At 44.1% G+C, this 27569-nt stretch overlaps 1 protein-coding gene across 6 annotated transcripts in view; it reads left to right on the forward strand.

The window, feature by feature from the left end:
- Positions 1–26735, forward strand: part of LOC133381232 (gastrula zinc finger protein XlCGF26.1-like) — a 43910-nt gene extending 17175 nt beyond the window's left edge. For 2 of the 6 annotated variants that reach the window (XM_061620034.1, XM_061620035.1), the window contains 6 exons: positions 2964–3068; positions 11250–11334; positions 13222–13348; positions 14887–14997; positions 16813–18116; positions 19978–26370. In XM_061620034.1, coding sequence (XP_061476018.1) covers positions 2964–3068; positions 11250–11334; positions 13222–13348; positions 14887–14997; positions 16813–18116; positions 19978–20013 — 1768 coding nt within the window. In that variant the 3' untranslated portion in view covers positions 20014–26370. Of the gene's footprint in view, positions 1–2963; positions 3069–6054; positions 6277–11249; positions 11335–13221; positions 13349–14886; positions 14998–16812; positions 18117–19977; positions 26371–26402 lie in introns of those variants that run through there. The other 4 variants (XR_009761645.1, XM_061620037.1, XM_061620038.1 and 1 more) reach the window with 4 other exon arrangements.
- Positions 26736–27569: the final 834 nt, after the last annotated feature.

Raw genomic sequence — 27569 nt, forward strand, 5'->3', positions numbered from 1 at the left:
TTAATGATTATTTTATATTGTTTCTATGATGTTTTATATTTTATTGTATGAGTTATTGTACATCGCCACTGTATGAATTGGCGGCATAGAAATGCTTTTATCAATCAATAAATGTGAAATTGTTTGAGGGATGAAAAGGAGCCTCTCTTTCATAAACATGATGACTTGGGCATTGCAAATTTGCCTTTGGTGGCTGTCCTTCAGGACAAAAATCTTTGGGGTTCAGCACTGGAGGCTTTATGAAAGTTTCTGAGAGATACGAGGCTCTGTGAACAATCGTAAGGATCCAAGAAGAGCCTGGGTGCCGGATCAGACAAAGGCCCTTTGTGGTCCAGCATCCTCTTTCCACAGCGGCCATCCACATACCTGTGGGAAGCTTATAAGCAAGACCAGTGTGCAACAGCCCTCTCTCCACTTGTGCTTCTTCGCACCTAGCATTTAGAAGCATACGGCCTATGACAGTGGAGGTAGAACACAGCCATCATGGCTAGTAGCCACGGATAGTCTTATTAGGGATGAAAGGATCTGTCAGTTTTGGTTCTCCCCATTTCTTATTTTCCCAGTCTTCCATTCAGCCTTAAACAGGTTAGGTCCCAAATGCCTCCTTCCCTACAGATCTTCTCCGGTGTTGAGAACAGCAGAGAGGGCTTCCCTTTTGGTACTTCCACTGCCCTCAGAAGTTCAGGGGTGGTGGCGGCCCAGGAGAGGGCATTCTCTGTCGCAGCCCCTAAGCTGTGAAACTGTTTCCACTATATATATATATGTATGTATCTCAGTCAGTGCTGCTGGATCTGTTGGCATCTCTATAGCTGTTATAGAAAAGTCCAACAGACTGTGGCCCTCAGTGTTGAAATGTTTTGCAACTGGTTGCTCCACTTCTTTGGTCAAGATTGCTGATTTTTGGTTTCTAAAGCATGTGCGTAGGTCAGTTGTAGTTTTTCCTACGTATTTGATATGACATCCTGGCCTTTTGCATTCGATGACATAAATTATATTGCAGGACCTGCTGGTGATGTTCTGTTTGATGTAATATGTTCTGCCTGTCCTAGTGCTTTTGAAAGTAGCTGTCTCCCTGAGGCACACACAGGTGATACAGCGTTTGGAGTGACAAGAATGAGACCCAGGATTGCTGATAGGTGGCTTAAGCACAGCTCTCACCAACAGTCTGTGTAAATTAGGAGGCTGGCAAAATGCTACAACAGGAGGTTTGTTGATGGCTCTAGAAAGATGTTCAGAGTTTACTAGCAATGGGTAGGTCTCCCTGATTGCTCAGTGATAGTTAGGAGATGCTGGGTGGAAATCTACCACAAATGGAATCCGTTGTTCTTTGTTCTTTGACACCTCATTATGATGGAGGAGGTTTTCTCTGGACAGAATGGAGGCTCGGTGGATGTTGCAATCAATAATATGTGGAGGATACCCTCTCAGAAGGTGTTCTTTAAGTTCACTGATCCTTCTCTGGTATTTATCCTCACTGTTGCAAATAAGTTTGATTCTCAGAGCTAAGCTATACACAATGTTTTTCTTTATACGCTTTGGATGGCAGGATTTTTGGATGGAAGGACATCAAGAAAAGGGATATGTGGATTATCATTTATACTATTAAATGTAAACTTAATAGATGGATGGATAACAACAACCCAAGGTATGCAGTGTTTTTACAAGAGAAAATTACAAAATGACAACTTACTATAGAGCATCTTAAAGTATATAAGACCTTAAACATTATCCTACGAGGCCTTGAGATCTTTAAACCAATTTCTATTCTGGAAAGTATCCCTTTATGTCTAATTTGGCACAGAGAGAAACATCAGCTGAGCGTATTCCTTATTTCTAAGATTACTATTATGTCCTTCTCACCATTGAAAACAGCAAAATAGCTACAGTACTGATCTCTACAGCAAACCCGCTGAGGCCCACACCTATCTTAACTGGAAATCCTCAACAATGAGGATAAATACCAGAGGAGGATCAGTGTACCAAGAGTTGAGAGGAGACCCCATTCCCCTCACAGAGCTACAATTCCCAGAGTGGTTTAACAATCAATCTCTCTTCCCAGGGAATTCTGGGTATTCAATTAATTTTGCCCTCATGTTACCTTCATCTCCTTTCTTTTTCATGTTTTTTCACTCTCATACTTAGGCATGAATAGGGATGGAGAAGAAATTCGATTCACTTAACATTTCAAGGCAAACCTACCTCATTTGCACATTCTGGAACAATTCACAACAATTGAAAAACAACCATCTTTCAAAATTTGCACTTCTCAGAATTTTGTAGTGCAGTTCTCCAGTCAAATAATGTGTACAAAAATGCATATACTGAGGTAAAATGTCCATAAAATGCATATATTAGTGAAAATAATATATAAAAATGTATTGCATTAGGGGAAACTGCTTGCAAAAATATGGACAGTAGGCCAAATCGCATACAAAAATTTATATATTAGGACAAATATACACTAAAAGGCTGATGAATTTTCATGAGGATTTTTTCCTAATGAAATCGCAAACTGATGTGGAAATTTGGATAACTGAGGGCTCGTTCACACAGCGACTTACTGTGAGACTGATGCTACTTGCATCCCTGTATAATTTGCATAGTTCACATGATGTTGCAGGCAAGGAGAAGCTATAAAGAAGTTTTTCCCTTTAAATCTGTATCAATCCAATTCGCTGCTAATGCGAAAATTGAAGGAAAAAAGTCTCTGCTTCGCTGCATTCCTTCATGTAGGCGCTTAGCTCCGATGTTTTTTGCTGGGTGGGTGGATCTTCACTTTCAGATACTCTCCTTTCTCCACCCACTAAACTCTCCATGAATTCTGTTTTGTTTCCAGTGGCTTAACCAGCCACTTGTGACTCAATATGTCCTCCAGCGACGGGAGGAAGTGATTTGTTATTGGCGCTTACTACTACTATCACTGACATTGTTCTTTCTTTCTTTCTTTCTTTTTTGAACTTCAGCACGGTTCAAACTCTTTCCACCCAAACTCCCTCGGGCTTGGCAAAAGCGAAGTTGAACTACCTCCGTGACTTTCCCGCACAGTGCCACCAGTCTGCAGGAAGGAAGTGAGTGTTGGGCTGCCAAGCGTGTGGCGGCAGCTCTAGCTCCACGTGGAGCAACTGTCCCAAGATAATTAGAAAATAATCCTGTGCACTGTGTGACCATTTCTTCAGGCCATAAGGCACTGCTTTTCCCTTCCAGTTTGCTGTTTGCCACCCCAGCGGAGGGGGAAAGGAACAGCTCCGGGGTAGCCCAAGCCACCTCCACATCTCCCCCAAACCACAATGTTCCCTAGCCCTGGACCATTCCTTAAGGGTTCCCCCCATTGCTCACATGCACATGCGGCTGTCCTGCAAAAATATTTTCTCTCCTAAGTTAATTCATAAGATTCATAAGGCGATCCTGCAACTCTTGCAAAGCAAGATCGTTTTATCTGCCAATTACCAGCGATGTGACAGGAGGCACAGTCTCTGTCTCTCTCTCTTTCTCTCACACACATACACACACAAATCTATCTCCGACTAGCTAATTTTAAAAAAAGGAAGAAAGGGTTTTTTCTAGGAATATGTCAGGAAGGAAAACTGACAGACAGAAAGAAGGAGCGGAGAATGATAATCGGAGAAGGGAAGGGGGGGTCTAGTCAGTGTCATGTCAATTTAACGTGGAGGCACTCTCCTGGCTTCAGCCTTGAAGTCCGAACACTCATGGAGATTGCAAATTGTTTTTTCAAGGCAAGGGGGAAAATTTGCTCTGAAAAAAAGGGACCTTGGAGAAATGGGGGGCAGATGACCCCACTTCTTTTCAACTGCCAAACTTCCGGAAATGGTTGGGGGCAGGAGGTAGAGCAGCCAGACGGAGTAAATATGTAAATTGGGAGCAGGGCCACAAGGAAACAGCGATACTAAACCTTTCCAGAGGAACGCCGACTAGTGTGAATGGAAAACAGCGGATTGGAAGGTAGGAAGAGTGAACCTTTCAAATCTATCGTAATGGCAAATTCTGCGTATTTAATATGAAGTTCCGCTCCTGTGTGAATGAACCCTGAATTTAAGATTGGGGGGGGGAAGAAACTGAGAGAAACCAAAATTGATAGATTTGCCCATCCCTAGAATGAACCCTGCCTTTCTGTCTCCTCCGCCCCTCTCCCAGCAGTGACTCTCACCAGAAAATCCACATGGGGGACAAACCCCACAAATGCACTGAGTGTGGGAAACATTTTCCACATCGTCAAGGCCTTGTGAGCCATCAGAAAATCGACGAAGGACAGAAATCCTATAGCTGCTCAGACGTAGGAAGTGTTTTGTTCAAAAACCACACCTTCTGAACCATCAGAGAGCTGTGTGTTATATGGCCTCCACTGCATCCCCTAAGGAAGCATTCCAAACCCCAAATTCACAGAGATTAGTGAGTTAGGATCTGGCAGATCTCTGGCTCAGCCGGGGCTATACTGATGTAAGTCCTCCAACCTGGAGATATGCCAGCATAAGGTCCTCATCCCAGTTTAGCTAGGCATCAGCCAAAGTTGGCTCATAGGGCTTTGCTTCCAGTCCTCTGATCATCCTCATTGCTCTCCTCTGAACCTGTACCAGTTTGTCTGCATCCTTAAAGTGTGGTGTCCAGAACTGGATGCAGGTGACCCTAAGCAAATTCTCCCTGGTGAAGCTTCCCTACTCCACTGCCTTCCACAGTGGCAGCCATATAAAGTCAGTGGTGCATGAGGTCCCACAGGGTCTAGGGAGGCCAACACGCCCATAAATCTTCATAAATTATCACATAATTTCATTGTATGTGGTGGTTATACAATAAATTTGTTTCTTGCTCTGTCAATTAACCTTGCATATAAAGATGCACCTGTAATTTGTACACATTCTAAAAATGTGGGTTTCATATTTAATTAAATTTCTTCCTCTCATATTCCTGTTTCACCTGTCAGTCAGATGGCATGGACTTGGGACACTAGGGTATAATCCAACTAAATTTGCGAGGAAAAATATTTTTAATGTGGTGTCAGCATCTGTTCTTTGGAACTCCCTGCTTATTGATATTATGGTCAGGCTCCTTTGTTGTACTGTTTTCAATGCCTTCTTAAAAACCTTTTTGTTTAGGCAAGCCTACCCAGACATTAGGAATGGGGGAGAAATGAAATTCAGTTTGTACTCAAAGCCGAATCTATCAAATTCGTACTTTCCAAAAAGATGCGAAAACTGAAACGCAGTCATCCTTTGAAATTCACACTTATCTGAATTTTGTGATGTAGTTCTCCAACCAACGCTTACAAAAATGCATTGATTGGGGACAGTAAATAAAAATGAATACATTAGTCAAAATAACATGTTAAATGCATTATATTAGGGGAAATTGCTCGCAAAAATGTGCACCTTAGTCAAAAGTGCAGGCAAAAATGTATTCATTAGGCAAAATTCACAATGACATGCTGAAGAATTTTCATTCGGATTTTTTTCAAATGCAGATGGCTGCAGAAATGTGGAGAACTGAATTTAAGATTGGAAAAATGAGCGAGACCTGAAACTGGCAAATCTTTCATTCTTATGAGACACATAATTATGTACTTTTTTTATTAACGTGCTGATTTTTCTCTGTGTTTTGGTACATTTTAATAAGTCTGCTTGTTTTTGAGTTTGATTTCATTGTTTTGTCCTTATGAATATCTTATATTGTTTATGTAAACGGCTTAGAGAGTGTTTTTTTAAATTAAAGGATAGGAGTACAGAAAATTGTAAATAAATAAATTTAAAGGGACCCCCCCCCAAAAAAAACCCACATGTTTTGCACAAAGGACCACAACAAATTATAAACAAATTGTAAGTGACCTACTGTTTTTGTATTGAAAGGAAAGAATTGTGTTGCTTTTGAGGGAATCCAGATGTTTCTTTCCGACGGGAGAATGCACACCATGGTCAAGGCAGAGAGCACTCTTTTGCTAAAAGGCAGGGAAAGACCACAACTCCCATGAGCCTTTGTGTTGGGAAAGGGTGGGGGTGGGTGAACAGAAGGACTGCAAGCCCCAGCATTCATTGCACACAATGACTTTTCTCAATCCCCATTTTCAAGGGGGTCTGATACGGGGAGGTCAAGGGGCTGGCTGGCTGGAGGGACAGCAGCTTTGTTGGGAAATCTGTGGCCCACAGCCACACGCAACAGGGGCCGTAAGGATCCCACTTGTTCGCAGGGATGTCCTTTGGATGCCTTAGAGAAGGAGCCAGGAGCAGCCTCTGGGTCTTGTACGCTGAATCCTGCAGCTTGTGACTGCTGGTGAGAGGGCCAGAATTGGGGAGGAGGGGTGGGGGGAGAGAGAAAGCTTTATCCTGGGATAAATGGTGGTGGGGAGGGGGTGCTGTTCCTCATGCCTGAAATGTCACGCTTCATTGTAGTGGAAGAGGAAACAATGAGTCTCCACCTTTGTTGGGTGTGGAAAGGGGAAGGGCCCTGGCTCAGGGGCGGAGAGGGAGGGAAGGATCTGTCACTTTTGGTTCTCTCAGTTTCTCATTTTTTCCAGTCTTAAATTCCGTTGTCCACATTTCTTGTAGCAATTCACAATTTAAAAAAAATCTGCATGAAAAATACTTCAGCATTTTATTTCTCCTAATAAGCAGATATTTTGTATGCAGTTTTGACTGACGTACACACTTTTGCAAGCCATTTCTTATTTCCTGTTTGGTTGAGGAACTGCATTGCAACAGTCAGGTAAATGCGGATTTTGGAGGATCCACGTGTTTCAGTTCTCCTTTTGTTTTGGAAAGTGTGAATTCGATACACTCAGCTTTAAATGTGAACTGAATCGGATTTCTCCCCCCCCGTCCCTTATAGCAGAATATCTGCTTTGCACGCAGGTTCAATCCCTACCATCTCCGGGTAGCATTGGGAAAGACCCCTGCCTGAAATCCTGGAAAGCTGCTGCCAGTCAGTGTTGACATTACTGAGCTAAATGGACCAAGGGCGTGGCTTAGTATAAGGCAGCTTTGTACCTTCCAGCGAGGGCTGGCAGTGTCCCCTCCCTGAAACCCTGGATTGCCGCTACCAGTCAAACAATACTGAGCTGCATGGGCCAGTGGTTTGACTCAATATAAACCAGCTTTCTATGTTCCCAAGAGGAGGCAGCAGAAATCCGTCTCAAATACTTTAAGGGAGCAAGGTGGAAGGAGGTAGGGATAAAGCCCTTTAGTCAAACATATTATCACGTGCTACAGAAATGTTACTTTATTTCTGTATTTATTTATTGGACTGAATTGATGTACTGCCTTTTTGCCAAGGTTCCCACTGCTGGCAGGCAAGCAGGTTGTTGTCGGAGAATCTCTACCACGGTATTTGTTGTTAAGAACGGCTATTAGTTCACAGCCTGTGGCAGGGCCAGCCCAAAGGGGGAGTAGCATATGGCAACACCCTCCACATGCAAACCTAGGTGCCTAGTGCCCAAGGCTGGCCAAGTTATTTTGGCACATGGCACAGAAAAATCCCACAAGCGCCTCAAAAGAGAGAGACAGGGAAGCTAGACAGGAAGAGTTTACACAGACTGTACCACTTTTGGAGTTCAAGTGGAGGCTTCACATGATTAACTGGGCCTTAGGGTTTTTGTTTTTTTAAAAAAGCCACTGCATGTAGAGAACTAGCATGTCAGGGAGAAAGCTAAGTAAGAATCCTTTCCCCTACGTTTTCTATGTGTGAGTGTTTTTTATGTGGAGGTCCATTCAGTCAGATGAGGCCCCACCCAGAGCCGGAAGTGGTACAGCCCTATCACAGCTTTACCACTTCAGCAAGAACTAGGATCATACGTAGATGCCTTATACAGAGTCAGACCATTTATTTATTTTATTTAATTTAACAAAATGTATATACTGCATGACTGTACATAAAACAGCTAGCAAAAAAAATTAAAATTGCCAATAAAAGACAGAGTTAAAAACAGGAATTAAAAAAAATTCAAATATAATTAAAATCAGCAATAGCGAAAAACAAATTAAAACACTTCAGCGTCTACTTGACTAGATAGGCTTGCCTGAACAAAACATGCCACATCCGCACCATACATTTCAAGCACTATGAGACTATTTTAAACAGTCCTAGCTTCCTCCAAAACTGGGAACTATAGCTTGTGAAGGGTGCAGAGAGTTGTGAGGAGACCCCTTATTCCCCTCACAGAGCTAAAATTCCTAGAGTTCCCTGGGAAGAGGAATTGACCATTAAACAATTGTGGGAATTGTAGCTCTGCGAGGGGAATAGGGGTCTCCTAACAACTCTTGGCACCATAAACAAACTACAGTTCCCACAATTATTTGAGCTCTTAAAGAGGTATAAGAGTGCTTTAAATGTATTCTGATGATGATAAGTGGATGTGGCCTTGATTCTCTTAATGTCCCTCCAGAGTGATGTTTTATTTTGGCTGTATTCTGCAATATATTCTTGACAAAACAACAGTGCGTTTGTAGTGGATTTACTCTGCTTTATTAGTTTGTTCTGCAGTGCTTCCCAAATGCTACCACCTTATTGCCATCTGGAGGGGCTACAGTGGAAGACAACAACCAGAAAAACCAGAAGTTTTGTGGTATAAAAAGTTACAGGATTTCAGTAGGAAGTTACGGGACCCGTACAGGTTGGAAATGAAGCAGTGTGACTGCCCCAAAACTCACCCAAATGGTATTCAAAGCAGGCTCACGTGTGACCGTCCTGATATTGTCATGAGCACAAATAACCATGAATGCTCAATAGAAAAGACACCTAGAGGAGCCCTCTGTCTATCTTGTGCACAAGTTGCTCTTTCGTTGACTAGCCATAGATTAATTTCCAAAAGTATGTGTAGCCCAGAGAGCCTCTGGAGGGCCCCTCCTTTGGGTGGTAGGGTGGTGCTCCCATTCCGTGATCCACGGCAGTGTTGGGTCCTGTAACCCGACCCTACTGCAGACTGCAGATTGCAGAGAGAGCGAGAGCTCTCAGGCACCCCCCAATGCAGGCAGCGCGGACTTCAATAAGCACGTCATCTCACCCCACCTACCTCTCCCATCAGTGTGAATGCCATGCGCATTGTGCCTGCAAGCCTGCCATCACCCAAGATGGCAGCAGGGGCTTCCCTAAGGGGCTGATGCTATGCACACGTCATTCATATTACACAAGATGTAGGTGGGGCATGTGGGCAGGCTTATTAGCCCCATGCCACCCGTATGGGGAGTTGTTGGGCTACAACACCATGGGCCCGGGACAGGCTGGTGCCCAAGGGCCAGTCATGCCTGGGGCCGGCCCCGAGTGTGTGTGTGTGTCTAGACAAGGAGTGGGGACCCTTCAGCCCTTCACATGTTGGACTCCCATCAGCCGCAGGCAGCATGGCCAGGGATGATGGGAGTTGTAGTCCAGCAAAAGCTGGAGAGCCACAGGTTTCCCACCCCGGTGTAGAAATGAAAGAGAGGTCAAGATCTCCCTATCAAGCCTTTTCTCTCCAGAAGGTCTGAATCAGATTTTTTTGTTTGTTTTTGAGACAGAATACCTTTTGCCTTTGACAGTTAAGGTATTTGCTATGGGATACCTCCCTCTTTTCCTGAATCTATAATTCTGTTTTGGCTGGAATAGTTGTACTTGTTTTTTATCATTGTAACTGAGACCATATGGTGAAAGACGGGTAGGAAATCTTATAAATATTGTTGTTCACACCCCAGTCTCCAAGTGGTGTGAGACTTCCAGGGGTTCCTGTGCTTATGCATGTTTTGTTTCCTTGGAATGAAGGTCAGCGGAGACTGTGGTGTCTTTAGGATATATGGTTTATTAACACATATATACAACCTGAGCGTAATATGGAGGAGTTCTTGGCATTAGCAGTTCAACAGATCTTGCTTCCCCATTAGGTTTCTAGGGGACTCCCCAAACCCCATAGCTTTGGATGCAGCACAGAGAACAAGGCTAGCCTGTGTCTTTCCAGCTTCACCTCAGACTAACACACAACTTCTTGGCTCAAGAATGAGGGGGCCTCCAGGCAGGTGGGGAGGTGGAGAGACTCTCTCCTGAAAGGGTTCCCTTAGCAACAGGACTTCTCTGGACCACACCTTTATGCATGTAGATCAACCCATCAAATGAACAGGCTTGGTCAGAAGTAGTAACTTATGAAAGGAACTGTAGTCCAGCAGGTCCGTCTCATACAAACTGCATCTTTTACAGGCACAGGATTATAGGGGCTGGGAGATGTCACAGATATTATCCAGACCAATCCCACAATCCTATAACTATATACAAATATTTAATAATTCAGATTAAATTATAGTAGGGCCCCACTCATACGGCGGGTTATGTTCCGGACCCCCACTGTAAAGCGAAAACCGCTGAAAAGCGGAACTCATTGAACAGAATGGCCCGCGATGCCCAAAAACTGCTGTAAAACTGGAACAAGCGCCATATGAGTGGGGCTTTAGTCTAATTGCGTCTAATTGAGACCGCCGCATTAGTGAAGCGACTTAAAGTGAAGCACCATAAAGCGGGGCTCTACTGTATTGCAGTGCAGTCTACGTGGGGCTCCTCTTGAAGACAGCTTGGAAACTTCAGTTGGTCCACAATGCAGCAGCCAGATTACGGGCTCCAGGGTAGCTGGTAGTTGGCTTCTTGGTAGTTCTGCTACCACGCTCAGAAACTCAGGGGATGGTGGCCTTGGAAGAGGGCACTCTCTGTAGCAGCCCCTAAATTGAGGAAGTCCCTCCCCACAGAAATGTGTCTGGCAAGTTCACTATGCAGATTTCAGTGAATGCTGACAATGCACCTCTTCACCCTGGCCTTTGACACCTGGGGTCCACCCTACTTTTGTGATGTTCATGATTTTAAGTTGTTTTACATTTTTATAAGAAGCATTTTAAACTGTTGTACTCCTCCCTGGCACCTCAGGGTGAAGGGTGGGTTATAAATGTAAATAAGTAAATAAAAGTAAATATGCTGAAATGTGCTAAAATGATGAAACTGAGGTTATCATACTTTGGACACATCATGAGAAGACATGATTCACTAGAAAAGACAATAATGCTGGGGAAAACAGAAGGGAGTAGAAAAAGAGGAAGGCCAAACAAGAGATGGATTGATTCCATAAAGGAAGCCGCAACCCTGAACTTACAAGATCTGAACAGGGTGGTTTATAACATGCTATTGGATGTCGCTGATTCATAGGGTCGCCATAAGTTGTAATCGACATGAAGGCACATAAGAACAAAACTGTGCTGAAAGAAGCTAAGCTCTGAAATGCACTGCCTTTCTTGAGCCCACAGGGTGCAGAACGATAGCCGTGCTTCAGACTGGAATATCCCCCTCCTTCCAACAGAAAAGCAAATGGAGGAAGCAGATCCAACTCAGGTATGAGATGCTCAGTGCACAGCCAATGTGGAGAACCTTTGGCCCTCCAGATGTTGCTGAACAACAGCTCCCATCTACAGGCCACGCTTGCTGGGGCTAGTAGGGATTGTAGGGCCTGAGCCAAACGGCCCTCTCCCCACCTGCAGTTCCCAGCAACTGGCACTCAGAGGCACGCTGCCTCTGTCAGCAGAGGGAGGACATTGCCATCATGGTTAGCAGAGCCCCTCACAGCCTTCGTCTCCTTCATGCATTTGCCGAAGGCCCTTTGAAAGACATCCAAGCTAGTGGCCATCCCTACATCTTGTGGGAGCAAATTCCATACGGTACATTAGTATCGGTGTCCGCAGTGTGAAGTCCTTCCTTTAGTCTGTCCTGAATCTTTCAACATTCATCTTCACTGGGTGCCCCCAAGTTCTAGTATGATCCAAGGGGGAGAAAAATTCCTTCCTATCTGCTTTCCCTGCACCATGCATTAATGTCATACATCTTATTTATTTATTTAATTTATTACATTTATGCCCCGCCTATCTTTCATCATAGATGCATGTGATTCCCAGGCGGCCTCCCCTGCAGGCACTGACTGGACCCTGACGTGCTTCGTCTCAGGAAGTTTCAGAAAGGTGGTGGCCTCATGGGCCTTCAGACCATAGCCTGGGACCTTACAGTTGCATACTTTGGTCTCATGACAAGGCGGATAAGCTCAAGAAAGGGCCTTTGGCTATTGTACCACTGTGTGCATTTAATTTTAGTCAACTCATGAGCTAATCTTGTCAGAAGAGTGGAATAAAATAACATAAGAAATAAAAGAAAGCCAGCGTGGTGTAGTGGTTAAAGTGTTGGACTAGGACCTGGGAGACCAGGGTTCAAATCCCCACTCAGCCATAAAGCTTGCTGGGTGACCTTGGGCCGGTCACAGTCTTTCAGCCTAACCTACCTCACAGGGTTGTTGTGAGGATACAATGGAGAGGGAGATGAACCATGGATGCTACCTTGAGCTCCTTGCAGGAAAGGTGGGATCTAAATGTAATAATAATAATATCATCCATTTTAAAATGAATAAAGTTACCCTCTGATATTGAAGCCCCAGATGAGCAGTTCTCTTAAGTAAGTAGAATTATCTGTGTGGATCTGTCCTTATTACGGACTGTTTCAAATGCTGAAATATCTGGTCTGGATCAATATAACAAATGCTTCCTCTGGGGAGGCAGACTTTGATGCCCAGCCTGTACCAGATCCACTGGAGTGTGGTGGGCTTAGATATGGATGAATTTTAGGCTTCGGTTCTCTACATTTCTCATTTTTCCAATCTTAAATTCAGTTCTCCACATTGATTTTTTTTAAAATCCTCATAAAAATTCAACAGTAATTTAGTGTGAACTTCTCCTAATACAGCCGTTCCCAACCTTTGGATCCCCAGATGTTGCTGAACTCCAGTTCCCATCAGCCCCAGCCAGGATGGCCAAAGGTCAGGAATGATGGGAATTGTCATCCAGCAACATCTGAGGTTCCAAAGGTTGGGAACGGCTGTCCTAATAAACACTCTTCTGTATGCATTTTTTACTAAAAAAAAATTGCAAGCAATTTCCCCATATATGTAATGCATATTTGTATGTTATTTTCTTTAATACATCTGCTTTTATGCACATTTCCCCCTAATATAATGCATTTCTGTACACATTGTTCAGTGGGAGAACTGCATGGCCAAATTCGGAGAAGTGTGAATTTAGAAAGTTAGCTGTGTTCCGGTTTGCATATTGGCCTGAGAAGAGCGAATTTGGTTGCTTCTCATTAAAATGTCAAACAAAACTGAATTTCTTCTCCATGCCTCAGTGGAGTGCAGGCATTCCGGCACTTGGGTACCTGGCTGAGGTCTCTTTGTTCTTGCAGGGGCCTGTGGCCTTTGAAGATGTGGCCGTATATTTCACAGAGGGACAGGCAGCTTTACTGGATCCAGACCAAAGGGCCTTGTACAAGGAGGTCATGCTGGAGAATTATGGGAACGTGGCCTTGTTGGGTAAGCTAGAAGACTTTGAGAACCCCATATTGGGAACTCTCTTCGTAGCTCAATATGCGCCTGAGGTTCATCTTACGTTCCTTAAGGGCCCATCGGCACTATACATTTAAAACAGTATTATACCACTCAACAGTCATGCTTTCCCTCCGCTTCCAAGAATCCTGGGAAATATAGTTTGATAAGGGTGCTGGGAGTTGTTAGGAGAGACCCCTGATTCCCCTCACAGAGCTACATTTCCCAAAGTGGTTTGATAATCAATCCCTATTCCCAGAGAATTCCGGGAATTGTAGCTCTATGCGGGAGGAGGGGAATAAGGATCTCCTGACAACTCTCAGCATCCTTTAACAAACGTTCCCAGGATTCTTTGGGGAAAGCCATGGCTGTTATTTATTCATTTATTAAAATACATATAAGCTGCACTTTTCATAAAAGTATATCAAGGCAGCATTACAACATTCAAAAACATGATAGAATAAAAAAAACCCAGTAAAAATATTGCTTTAAAAAACAATAAAAGCATCTTTAAGTACTGCATTAGTTGGAAAAGGAAATTCATATTAAAAGACCCATTTAAAAAGTCTAGTTTTCAGGAAACGCCTGAAAGGAAGGAGGGATGGTTCCTGCTGATCCTCTATTGGCAGGGAGTTCCACAGATAGGACTTGCCACACTAAAGGCTTGGTCCCTGGTGGAGGCCAACTGAACCTCAGGGGCATGAGGAACCACCAAAAGTGCCCTATCACAAGATCTCAGTGGTTGAAATGGAAGGAGTCAGGTCCTTAAGGTACTTTGGGCCCAAGTTGTCTAAGGCTTTGTGAATTATCACCAATACCTTGAACCTGGCCCGGTAGCATACTGGCAACCAGTGCAACTCTTTTGGCAGCTGGGTAACATGCTGCCAGTAATCTGCTCCTGTGAGCAGTCTGGCCACTACATTCTGCACTAGTTGCAGCTTCCAGACCAGATACAAGGGCAGCTCCACATAAAGTGCATTACAGTAATCAAGTCTTGAGGTTACCAGTGCATGGACTGCTGTGGTCAGTGCTGATACAAGTGGTATAATACTGTTTTAAATGTATAGTGCAGATGGGGCCTTAGTCTGCATTGGCCCAGCTTGCTCCTGATTAAAACTCTGAGGAGATGTGTGTTTTTAAATTAAAGATACACGGAGAATTGTTATCCTGCACTGCTTAGTATGTATAATATACACCAGGGGGATGGAGTTTTTTCCAGCCTGACGGCTGCATTTCATTCTGAGCAACCTTACTGGTGTGTAACGTACAAAGCAGTTCTGTGTGTACCTGACTATGCAAAAGTAAAATATATATTTTTTGCTATGCCCACTTTGGCCTCTGGCCTCACCTACCGCAGGCATGTGGCCCCCAGAAGGTTGCCCAGAAGGAAATATGGCCCTTGGGCTGAAAGAGGTTTATCCCTAGCCTATATGAATATAGCAAATGAATGACCTTCAAATGAAACAAGGATATTTTGGAAGTTCTACCCAATCCTTCTTGATTTTTCCTTTGTTCACTCTCCCAAGGAGGATCTGAAGTCCACAAGCCTGCCCTGATTTCTCAGCTGGAGCGAGGAAAACAGCCATGGGTGGACAATCCTCAGGTCTTGGATGAAGAGGCACCCAGATCCAGCTCAGGTGAGACAATCGGGGTAAGCCAGCCAAGCAACATCCAGAACAGGCATGGATGCACTTTTAAAAGAGCCTTTTAAGAACTTTTCAAGAACTTTTCAAAGAGCTTTTTAAATGGTTGTGTTGTGGCATTTAATTTTTAATTAATGTTTTACTTGCAAATATAACAAAAAGGGGGGGAGGGGGAAAGGAAAAGGATTATAAAAGACAGATTGTGCTGTTTTAGTGGGATGCTTTTATTGTACATTTGAATGGTGGACATTTATTTTCATGTTTTGATGAAATTGTTTTTTATTGTCTCTTTTAAAGAATGTTTAAAGAATTTGTATTTTTGGTAATTGGTTTTGTACTTGTAAACTGCTTAGAAGGCCCCTTGGCAATTAAGTGGTATATACATTAATAAATAATCAATAAACGTGTTAGTCTTTTAATGTGCCCCAAGACTCTTCAGTTGGTTTTGCGGTACAAGACTAAGCATGGCTACCCCTCTGGGAAATAAAATAAAATGAGTTTTTGAACATTTAAAAGTGAGGTGTAAGCTGTCTTATGAATCTATTTAAGAGCCCCAGGCGGCAAACAATGAAGTAATGAAACAGTTAAAAAGAAAAGAAAAAACATATTTAAAGTATTTAAAAACAATGAATAATGCCTGAAAACACGTAAACACACTGGAGAGCAGGATGAAACAGGCTGTAAACCTATTAGAATTGGGCAAGAATTTCTATTCAGTTCAATTTCAAGCTGAATCTATCAAACTAGCAATTTCCATAACAACATGAGAACCGAAACACAGCCATCCTGCACAATTCGCACTTATTTGCAGTTTGCTATGAATGTTTACAAAAATGCATATATTCGGGGAAAGTGCGCATAAAAACGAATCAGTGAACATAACATGCAAAATGCATGACGAGAAAGCGCTTGCAAAAATGTCTACATGAGTCAAACCCCATCTACAAAATTGTGTTCATTAGGAGAATTCACAGTAAAATGCCAGAGAATTTTCATGAGGATTTTCTTTAAAAAAAATGGCAAATTGTTGCAGAAACGTGGAGAGGTAAATTTAAGAGTGGAAAAATAAGAAACCAAGAGAACTGAAATGATCTTTCCATACCTAAAACCTATGGAAAACTGCTTTGAGATTTTTTTCATGAAAAACAACATATAAATATTCTTTATTATGCTTGTCTTCTCAGAAGCATCCAGATAGGACTTTGGGGTGGAAATCCAGGGTTAAAACTAAATTAAACCAAACCACAAACGCACAAAGGAGTTTATCAAGACTCCCTTTCCAGCCATTTTGAAAACAAGACAGCCAACTGATGCTTATGAAAGAAATACCATGAATGTCATGAATAATGCTTCTATTTACCCATTCTAAATATTTTCCTTTTTATTTCTGGACTATGGCACTTCAGATGATGTTGGCCTCCAATTCCCATCAGCCTCAGCCAGCATAACCAATGGTGAGGAATGTTGGGAGTTGTAGTCCAACAATACCCAGAGGAGCAGAGCAGGCTCCCCATCCCTGCTTTAGGGCCACAGGCAAGAATGCAGCCACTTAGCAGAATGATCAGGAAAGCCCCCAAATGTAGCAGTAAGCAATGCACATTAGCCTCTAAACAGCCCCCCACCCCTGATAAGACCATTAAGTCCAGAGCAGAAAGTTACCTACTTGCACCACTGCTTGGAAATAAACCCCAGGAGATTCAATGGGAATGACCCTTTGTTAGCTGTGCATAGAGTTACAGCTATATACTAAGTGACATACTTTCATCTAGGCTCAAGAGTAAATTTTGCTGGTGCCCTTTCTCCCAACAGGAAACTATAGGAAGAAAAATGTGTGTCCAGAGTGTGGAAGATGCTTTTCTGACATGTCGGTCCTTCTTGAACATCAGAGATCCCACTCGGAATGGAGACCCTATAAATGTGTGGACTGTGGGAAATGTTTTTCTGGATTTTCGGAGCTTTTGAGGCACCAGAGAGTTCACGTGGTAGAGAAACCATATCAATGCTTGGAGTTTGAAGAATGTTTTGATGTCAAAGCAATTGTTGTTGGCCATCATAGAATCCACATGGGAGAGAAACCTCACAAATGCTCAGAATGTGGGAAGTCTTTTGATTTCAAATCAACCCTTGCAACACACATGCGTATCCACACTGGGGAGAAACCTTATAAGTGCTTAGAGTGTGGGAAATGTTTTGCTCGAAAAGGGAATCTTGCTGGGCACCGGAGGCTCCACATGACTGAGAAGCCTCATAAATGCATGGAATGTGGGATGTCTTTTGCTCAACAATCAAAACTTGCAGGTCATCAGAGAGTCCACGAGGAACTTTTCAAGTGCTTCGAGTGTGGGAAATGTTTTCCTCACAAAGGGCTCCTCATCGAACATCGGAGGGTCCACACAGGAGAGAAACCGTTTAAGTGCTTGGCCTGTGGGAAATATTTTTCTCGGAAATCGAACCTTGATGACCACCAGAGAATCCACACGGGAGAGAAACCTTACAAATGCTCGGTGTGCGGGATGTGCTTTGCAGGCCGGTCGTCCCTCACGTACCACTACCGAGGCCATACTGGAGAGAAACCTTTCAAGTGTTTGGAATGTGGGAAAGATTTTGCCGACCGGTCGTCCCTCCAGTACCACGAAAGAGGCCACACAGGAGAGAAACCATACAGCTGCTTTGAGTGCGGGAGAAGTTTTGCCAGCAGGTCGTCCCTAGTTTGCCACCGGAGAACCCACACAGGGGAGAAACCTTATCAGTGTGTGGAGTGCTTGATCAGCTTTGCCGACAAGTCGGGCCTCATATGCCATGAGAGAGTCCACACAGGAGAGAAACCATACACCTGCCTGGAGTGCGGGAAATCGTATTCCTTCAGGTCATCCCTCGTGTGCCATGAGAGATCCCACACGGGAGAGAAACCTTACCAGTGTTTGGAGTGTGGGAAATCTTATTCTGACAGGTCGTCCTTTGTTTACCATCAAGGGACGCACACAGGAGAGGAACGCTACAAGTGTCTGGAGTGTGGAGCGTGTTTTGCTCCAAAGCGACCCCTTTCGAGGATCCACGGCATCCCTGTGGTGCAACACCCTATTCATCATGAGACCTGCTCTTTCTATCTCAAGGCAAGTGAAGTGCTTGACTCTAAGCAGGTGTGAAGAACTTCCCGCTCCCAGCCCTTGGGGTCAGATGTCAGCATATCAAAAAGTGGGTGGGGCCAAGTCCACAAACAAAACCCCATTCACACATACACACACACACACACCCCTCTGTTCACAGTGGGGATGGAGAGATCTGTCAGTTCCGGTTCTCTCCGTTTCCCATTTTTCCAGTTTTAATTTTGCAGCAATTTGGGATTCTTTTTTTTAAAAAATCCTCATGAAAATTCCTCAGCATTGTAGTTCGATTTTCTGCTTTGAAACACATTTTTTTCTATGCAGTTTTGACTGATGTACCCCTTTTTGCATTTTTGTATGTGATTTTTATTCATACGTTTATGCACATTTCCCCCTCGTATATGCATGTTTGTAAACATTGGTTTGGAGAACCACATCACAAAATTCAGATAAGTGTGAATTTTCAAGGATATCTAATTTTCAGTTCTCATATTGTCTTGGAAAGTGCACATTTGATAAATGTGAACCAGAGCTAATTTCTCCCCCAATCCCAGTCCACACAGATACATAAGAAGGTCCCTGATGGATCAGGCCAAAGGCCCATCCTGTTCTCAAAGTGGCTGACCAGATACCCAGACGGGAAGTTTGCAAGCAGGACCTGAGCGCAATAGCACTACTCTCCACCCTTGCGATTCCCAGCAGCTGGTGTACAGTGGCATATTGAATGGTATTCAAAGCTAGTCTTACTCAGAGTAGACCCACTGAAGTTAATAGTCATGACTAACTTAGGTTCATTCATTGCAATTGGTCTACTGTGTGTAGGATTTATTTGAATACAACCCATTGCCTCCAATACTGGAGGCAGAACATAGCCATTGTGGCTAGTAGCTATTGATAACGTTATCTTCCTTGCTAGGAGGATGCCCTTGATAGCTTTATCTTCCATGAATTTGTCTAATCCTCTTTAAAGCCATCCAAGTTGGTGACCATCTCTTGTGGGAGCCAATTCCATAAACTGCACTGTGTGAACGAGGACTTTCTTTTGTGTGTCTTGGATTCTCCAACATTCATCTTCTTTGGATTTCCACAAGTACTAGTGTTATGAGTGAGGAAGAAGAAGTTTTCTCTGTCCACTTTTTCCACACCTTTGTAGCAACGCTTGGTGGATGCAACACTTTGTAGTGGAAATATGTCTACATCCAATGAAGCTGAATGTTGGAAGATTTAGGACAGACAAAAGAAAGCACATCTTCACTCAGTGCATAGTTAAACTATGGAATTTGCTCCAACAAGAGGCAGTGATGGCCACCAACTTGGATGGCTTTAAAAGAGGATTAGACAAAGTCATGAAAGGTAAGGGTATCAATGGTTACTAGCCATGATGGCTATGCTCTACCTCCATAGTTGGAGGCAGTATGCTTCCAAATCAGAGCTTGGAAAAGTTACTTTTTTGAACTACAATTCCCATCAGGCCAATCCAGTAGCCATGCTGGCTGGGGCTAATGGGAGTTGTAGTTCAAAAAAGTAACTTTTCCAAGCTCTGTTCCAACTACCAGTTGCTGGAAACTGCAGGAGGAGAAAGTGCTCTGGTACTCAAGTCCTGCTTATGGGCTTCCCACTGGGGCATTTGGTTGGCCACTGTGGGAATAGGATGCTGGACCAGATGGGCCACTGGCCTGATCCAGCAGGGCTCTACTTACGTTCTTTGTGTTCTTATTTGGTTTGTATAGTTGCCCCATGATAACAAACTAATTTGTTTGTTAGCTTTTGTTCACAAGGGACACATGCTTCAGTGACTCATTAGATGGTAAACTTATACTTGTTGGTGATGTTAATGTAATTCTCGCATGTCTCTTTTCTTTTTTTACAGCTGAAAATGGAATCGGAGATAAAAGAAGAAAAATAACGATTGGAACCCAGGAGCACCCGCCCACGGGGTAGGGTGGGGACAGGAAGTTGCAGTATCTCTGTTTACACAATGTCTCAGTTTACCGTCTTCATCAGTGGCTGTGAACCTCTGGAAACTAGCGCTTGAATGTAGCGAGTAAGTCAGAGGATAGGATTAAGGTGGCCTAAATATTTGCCATGTTGAGCTTTATTCTTGGAAGGGCTTTTCCATGGAGTCTTTTGCCACGAACATATTTCTGTCATTAAGGCCACATTCACACCATAGCTTTATTCCACTCTTATTCCACTATAAACATTCACAGCTTCCCCGAAATAATCCTGGGAACTGTAGTTTGTTAAGGGTGCTGGGAATGGTGGCTCTGCAAGGAAAACGACAGTTCCCAGGATTCTTTGGAGGGGAAGCCACGTGCTTTCGATATATGGTATGTATGGAGCCATTGAAACAGCCCCTTAGTCCAGACTGTGGAGTGCCTGTGGCTCTGCAGACAGTGCTGTACTCCCCCTCCCATCAGCCCCATCCAACATGGCCCATGGCAGTGGCGGCTGGGGGTCCATGAAAGTAGGGCAGTGGAATTTGCTCTGGGTTTTAGTCTGACCTTTCAAGGAGCTGTCGTAAGATGCTGAAACATATTCCCACAATAGGTTCACCACCTTGGACAGCTCCTTGGAAGGTCAGACTACAACCCCGAGTGGATTCCACTGCTCCTCTGACATGGAGCCACCAGCTGCCAATGGCAAGGGATTATGGGAGTTGTAGTCAAGCAATATATGGACGATCACAAGTTCCTCACTCCTCCTTAGTCCCTGTGCCCTATCTAAAGTACATGAAATAAATGCAGCATCTTCTGCTGTTCACCCCTAACCTCCCTCTCCGTCCCCTCCCTCTGTAAGCTCCTCAAGGCAGAGTTCTGTCCTCTTGTGCTTTGTAAAGTGCCCTTTGGACAGTGCACTCCAGCCTAGGCAACCAGGGGCCACTGGGAAGCTGCCCCCTTGCCTCCCAAGGACAACATCATGGCAGCCTGGCCACAACTGCCAACCATCTGTAGGGATCTTGCTTCACCCCTCCCTGCTTGGAAGAACACTTAGAAGAACTTTATAAACCTAGAACTAGTGCCTGGGCTTGCTTTTTTCTTCATTCTCCCTCCCAATTCCTTTTCCTTTCATGCCATGTCTTTTTAATTGCAGACCTGAGAGCAGGGGCCATCTTAGTATGGATCATTGTAAGCTGCTGTGGGAGCCTTTTTTTTTTTTGCTATAGGAAATGGAAATGGACGGCCTTCAAGTCAATTCTGACTTATGGCGACCCTACGAATTGGGTTTTCATGGTAAGCAGCATTCAGAGGGGGTTTCCCACTGCCTCCCTCTGAGGCTGAGAGGCAGTGACTGGCTCAAGGTCACCCAGTGAGCTTCATGGCTGTGTGGGGATTCGAACCCTGGTCTCCCAGGTCGCAGTCCAACACTCCAACCACTATGCCACACTGGCTCTCTTTTTGCTACAGAGCAGGGTTAAAAAAATACTGTTGAACAACATTATATAAATAGCAAGAAGTGGGGACGCACAATAAAATCTCCTGTTCAGGGCTTTGACAGGGGACATGTATCAGTGTCCACAGATTGCCAGGAGGGGAAGGATGGCTTTTATAGCCTTGAACACAAGCACTCTATTCCTTCATAGCAGGGGCATCTGGAAGCTTCTAAGGAGTAGGGAAGGAAGTCGCGCCCCGTTTTCTTCTCCCTCAGAAAGGATCCTGCAAAGCTGGAAAAGGTTCATAAAAGGTTAACCAAAATGATCTAGCAGTTGGAGCGACTCCTTTGGCAAGGAAAGGCTGTAACATTTTGGGCTCTTTAGTTCAGAAGAAAAAGCTAATAAAGGGGGAGAGACATGATAGAGGTGTATAAAATTAGGCATGATGTGTAGAAAATGGTTAGATATTAATGTTTTCTCCCTCACAATGCGGGGGTGGGCATCTAATAAAGCTGATTGTTGGAAGGCTCAGGACAGACAAAAGCCCTCCTTCACGCAGCACTTAGTTAAACTATGAAATTTGCTCCTACAGGAAGCTGTGATGGCCACCAGGTTGGATGGCTTTAAAAGGGGATTAGAAAAAAAATATAAGGCTGCCAATGGCGTTTTGGCCAGGATGGCTATGTCCAGCCTCCAGGATCAGAGGTAGTAAATGCCTCTGGCTACCATTTGCTGGGAATCGCAAGTGGGGAGAGCTGCGCTATTGCCCTCAGGCCCTGCTTGACGGCTTCCCATTGGGGCATCTGGTCAGCCATTGAGAGAACAGGATGCTGGTCTAGGTGGGCCATTGGCCTGATGCAGTAGCCAGGCTCGTCTTATGTACCTATATCCTTCCTCCTGAAATCTCCCTGTATAGTGTGGGGAGGAACTTGTTATCTTCATTGCACGCATACCAGGTGACCCCTATCTTCCCCTCTGTGGGTTAGTATTCTACATCATACGTATATTTATTCCACTATCATTCTTATTTCAGTAATGGTTTCCCCCAAAGCATGCTGGGTAGTTTGTGAAGGGTGCTGAGAGTTGTTAGGAGACCCCCTATTCCCCTCACGAAGCGACAGTTCTCAGAGTTCCTTGGGGAAAGGGATTGACTGTTAAACCACTCTGAGATTGTAGCTCTGAGGGGAACAGGGCTCTCCTAACAACTCTCAGCATCCTTCACAAACTCCAGTTCCCAGGATTCTTTGGGAGAAGCCAGGTGCTTTAAATGTATGGTGTGGATGTGACCCCTGTCTTCTCACGGCCCCATTTGCTCTATATATTTAAAGCAGTTTCATACAACTTTAAACAGTCATGGCTTTTTTGCAAGAATCCTGGCAAATGTAGCTTATTAAGGGTGCTGAGAGGAGATCCCTATTCCCCTCACAGAGCTACATTTTCCAGAGTGGTTTAACAGCCAATCCCTATTCCCAGGGAACTCAGGGAATTGTAGGTTTCCTAATAATTCTCAGCATCCTTCATTAACTACAGTTCCCAGGATTCTTTGGGGAAAGCCATGACTATTTTAAAGTGGCATCATACTGCTTTAAATGTCCAGTGCAGAGAGGGCCTCAGGTAAGCCCCCTTAGGGAATCTAGCAGGCCATATCTCCCATTACCTTCATTCCCCGCCCCCTTCCAGCTGACACCCTCAACATTCATTTAGGACTTTGAAGCTCACGGGTTCTTGGTTTTTTTAGTAACTTTTTTTTTAGAAAATTCTTTTTCTTTTAACTTGCAGATTAATGCACTTCTCTGCACTTAGGGACGCTTGCACAGCGTATTCAGAAACCACTGCCTTCATTTTGAAAAGTGTCAACAATTATGTGATGTATGGATTTTATTAAATGAACGCATAAATTTTGGGGCAGCCCCATTTCTCTGCTAAACTGGTAGGCAACAGGCCCACTGCTGCTGCCAAGCCCACTTGGGTTGTTTGAGAGGTTCCAGGAATTTGGGGATTGTCCCGTTATGGTCTGTTTAAGAAACTTGCAGTAAGATTTCATCAGATTCTTTGATGTGGCTGAACTAAGCAGAGAGTATTATTAGGTCTATTACAGAAAATTATCAGCAGCATTGTTGGTTATAACAGAAAATGTAGAAACCTGTTACCTATTTGATCTACAAATAGGTTTCTCTGTTAGCTTTGGCTCATAAGAGAGATGTCCTTTAATCCTGCGTTCTCCAACCTGCGCTAGCTGGGGCTGATGGGAACTATAGTCCAAAACATTTGGAAGGCACTGGGTGGGGGAAGGTTGCTTTAATTGCTCTCAGCATCTTAAAAATGTTGCTGCTGGCAATGTTTTGCACATTGAAGGAATCCGAAGTCTATTAATGCTTAAGCTTACAGTCAATTATTTCTTTTTTAATCCTTTATTGATTTCGAGCATTGGTCACTGCAATATATTTTTGACTAGGAACATGCCTTTGGCAACAATACATGTGAAAAGGATATAGTGGGTCTAACAAGCACAATCCTCTACGTGTCTGCTGAGAAGAAAGTCTCACTGACTTCAATGAGGCTAATTCCCAGATAGCTAGGTATAGGATTGCAGTCTTTGGCTGCATTACACACCAGCCATACTTTTAAAATACATGTCTTCCCCCAGAGAATCCTGGAAATTGTGGCCTATTAAGAATGATGAGAGTTGTATCTCTGCGAGGGGTAAACTACAGATCTCAGGATTCTTTGGTGTGCTTTAAATATATGGGGTGTAAGCAGCCTTATTTGAGCAGAAGCTGAACATGAGCCAAAGGTGTGATGTGGCTGCTAGGAAATCCGGTGTAGTCTTAGGGCACCTCCGGACTAGCGTCTTTGGTGAGTGTATTGTACACCATGTAATTGATGCAACGGGAGTGCGTTAGTGGTGGATGTACACTGGACCCTCCACACATCATTCCACTTTATGAGTTTTTCTGTGATGCTTCCCCAATATTAGCACATTATTTACATCTGGAAAGGCACTCTTGCACTATAGTGTAATAAAAGTGGGATACAAAAAAAGAGGAAAATTTGTGGTATAAAAAGTTACAGGATATCAGCAGGAAGCTATGGGATATGATGCACCGATTGGAAATGAAAGCAGTGTGCCCACCCAGAAACCTTTGCAGGCACAAACAGTATTGAAATCAGGTTTGCGTATGAATGCTCTGATGCAATCATGAGCACCAGTCATCATGAATGCACAATTAAAGGGGGTCTGGAGGAGCCTTTAGGCCGCGATCACAGAAGGAACATACCTTATACTAAATCAGACCATTGGTTCATCCAGCTCAGTTCTGTCTATACTTACTGGCAGCGCCTTTCCAGGGTTTCAGGCAAGAGTCTCTCCAAGCTGTACCTGGAGCTGCAGAGAATTGGAACCTTCTGCACTCAAGGCAGATGTTCTACCACTGAGCTACGGCATAGGGACACACAGGGACGAAGGGAGCGGCATTACACTAAGTCGGACCATTGGTCCATCTAGTTCAGTACTGTTTGCACTGACAGGCAGTAGCTCAGTGGTAGAGCATATGCTTTGTCTTCAGAAGGCTCCAGGTTCAATCCCCAGATGGCATCTCCAGGTCAAACTGGGAGAGATCCCCTTGTATGAAACCCTGGAGAACCAGTCAGTGTAGCTCAGTGTTCTTCAACCTTGGGTCCCCAGATGCTGTTAGACTGCAACTCCCATCATCCCCCAGCCGGCTTGGCGAATGGCCAGGGATGATGGGAGCTGTAGTCCAACAACATCTGTGGACCCAAGGTTGAACAGTAGCATAGATAATATGGGGCTAGATGGGCCAATGGTCTGACTCGGTATAAAGGAGCTTCCCACATTTCTTGTTCTCTGCTGCTCAAGAGGGCACGATTGGAATGGATGGGTGGAAATTTCAAGGAAGCAGATTCCAGCTAAACATTAGGAAAAAAATTATATGAGTAACAGCTGATTGACTGATTGAACCGACTGCCTCGGTAGGTGGTGGGCAATGGAGGTATTTAAACAGAGGCTGGATGACGACTTTTCAGGGATGCTGTAGATGCATCCTGATCCACCACAGTAGATCACCACTGAGCAGAGGATTGGACTAGATCAGGGTCCCCAATGTAGTGCCCATGGGCACAATGACTCCCTTGAAGTCATCCCCTGGCATCCATATAGCCTCTGAGTCCAGCCCACCCCCACTCACTGCCTCCCTTGGTCATGAGGCAGTGAGGGCAGAAACCTTTTTCGCCCTTGAAAATTCCATAGAGCTGAAGGAGGAAGTTGGAAGAGAGATACTCTTTTCCGCTTCCTCTTTCAGCTCTGTGTGCTTTTCAAGGCTCAGATAAATTCCATGGGTTGTATCCAACTAAGTTTTACTCAGAATAGACCCACTGGAATTAATTGATCTAGGTTAGTCATGCCCATTCATGTCAGTGGGTCTACTGTGAGTAGGGCTGACTACAACCCTGTGTGACCTGATTTGTACTCAAGATTCTTTGGGACAGTGATGTGCATGTCCTGGGTGGAGGCTGATTTCAGGGAGGGAGAAGAGAAGCAATCAGTGGAGATGATGTCAGCACTGGCTAAAAAAAATTGAATGTGCCTACAGCCCCAAAAAAGTTGGTGACACCAAGGATTAGATACCTCCAATGTCCCTTCAATGCTAATGTTCTGTTTTAAACAATTTAGAACATCTGAGTAAGTTTTCAGATATCAGGACCTTTGTCTGTATTTCATTTCTCTGTTTCTATATAAATAAGCTTCTTTTTCTGTTCAGCAAAAAAATAATATCCCACGTCACTGTTTTTGCAGGTAGAAAATAATTGTCGTGTTCTCATCTATTATTTAAATAAAAAGTTAGTGCAAAATGCATTTTTGGTGCAGGGAGCTCATTACGTCCTTTGTGTTTTTAATACTCCAGAATCTTCATGCATCTTGCAATAGTTATTGCCTTGGTTTCTAGAAGAGTCCTGCCGGATCAGACTGAAGACAAGCCTGTGGGTGCCGTGGCACCCTTGAGGTCTCCCCCGACGCCCATGAAGCCACTGAACCTCTCGCTCCCTGCCCCCTTGGTCATGAGGTGGGAAAGGTGTCTACCTTTGTCTCCCTTGAAAAGTACATAGAACTGAAAAAGGATGTTCGAAGACTGACACTGTTTCCCCACTTCCTCTTCCAGCTCCATGTGCTTTTCAAGGCTCAGATTAATTCACCTGGATCTAGGGTTGCCAGGTTCAAGGCCTGAGACTGATCCTGTATCTTTAGGAGAAGAGAAAGTCAGCCAAGTGCAGGTGTTCTTGCAACGGGAAAAACCACAAAGTGAATTGCTCCCTTCCCCCTCCACAACTTTTAAGGATACAGAAGACCTCTTGGTTGCCAGGCCCAGCCTCCAAAGGTCTTCCGTATCTTTACAAGTTGTGCAGAGGGAAGGGAGAATTCCACCTTGTGGTTTTTCCCATTACATTGTTGCAAGAACACCTGCACTTGGCTGACTTTCTCTTCTCCTAAAGATACAGGATCAGTCTCAGGCCTTGAACCTGGAAACCCTACCTTACCTAGATCACTTGAGAAATAATGTGCATGCGTGCTTTCTCACTTTCTTTGTGATCTTGGGGAGGGGATGGTGCCTGGGGGACGGGGACACTCACAAATCCAAATATGCCCTTGGACCTAAAAGTTTGGCAGACCCTGGTTTAACTCTTAGGCTGCATCCTCTTAACTGCAGCAAACCTGGTTGTAAGCACCAAAGAATGGAAGCAGAGTGGATCTCACATTCCTCCAGCAACCTTTCACGGACACACTTGTTAACACCTCACCTGACATTGATTCCAAAGCTGACTTTGCATTACCACTCCGCTGTTGTTGAAGGCTCGTTTTCCCTTCTGCTGTCCTAACCTGTATCAGTTTGCTCTGTGTTCGCCAGCTTGACCCTGCTTTAAAAGCTGTGGAGGTATTTGTTCTTTAAGTTAAAGGTACACCAGGAAACCAGCAGGTCCATGTTATACATTTAAAGCACATCCAAAGCACAGTTAAGTCACATGACTTCCCCCAAAGAATCCTGGGAACTGAAGCTGAATGTTGGAAGATTCAG

The sequence above is a fragment of the Rhineura floridana genome, chromosome 3 (assembly GCF_030035675.1).
Source record: "Rhineura floridana isolate rRhiFlo1 chromosome 3, rRhiFlo1.hap2, whole genome shotgun sequence".
Lineage (NCBI taxonomy): Eukaryota > Metazoa > Chordata > Lepidosauria > Squamata > Rhineuridae > Rhineura > Rhineura floridana.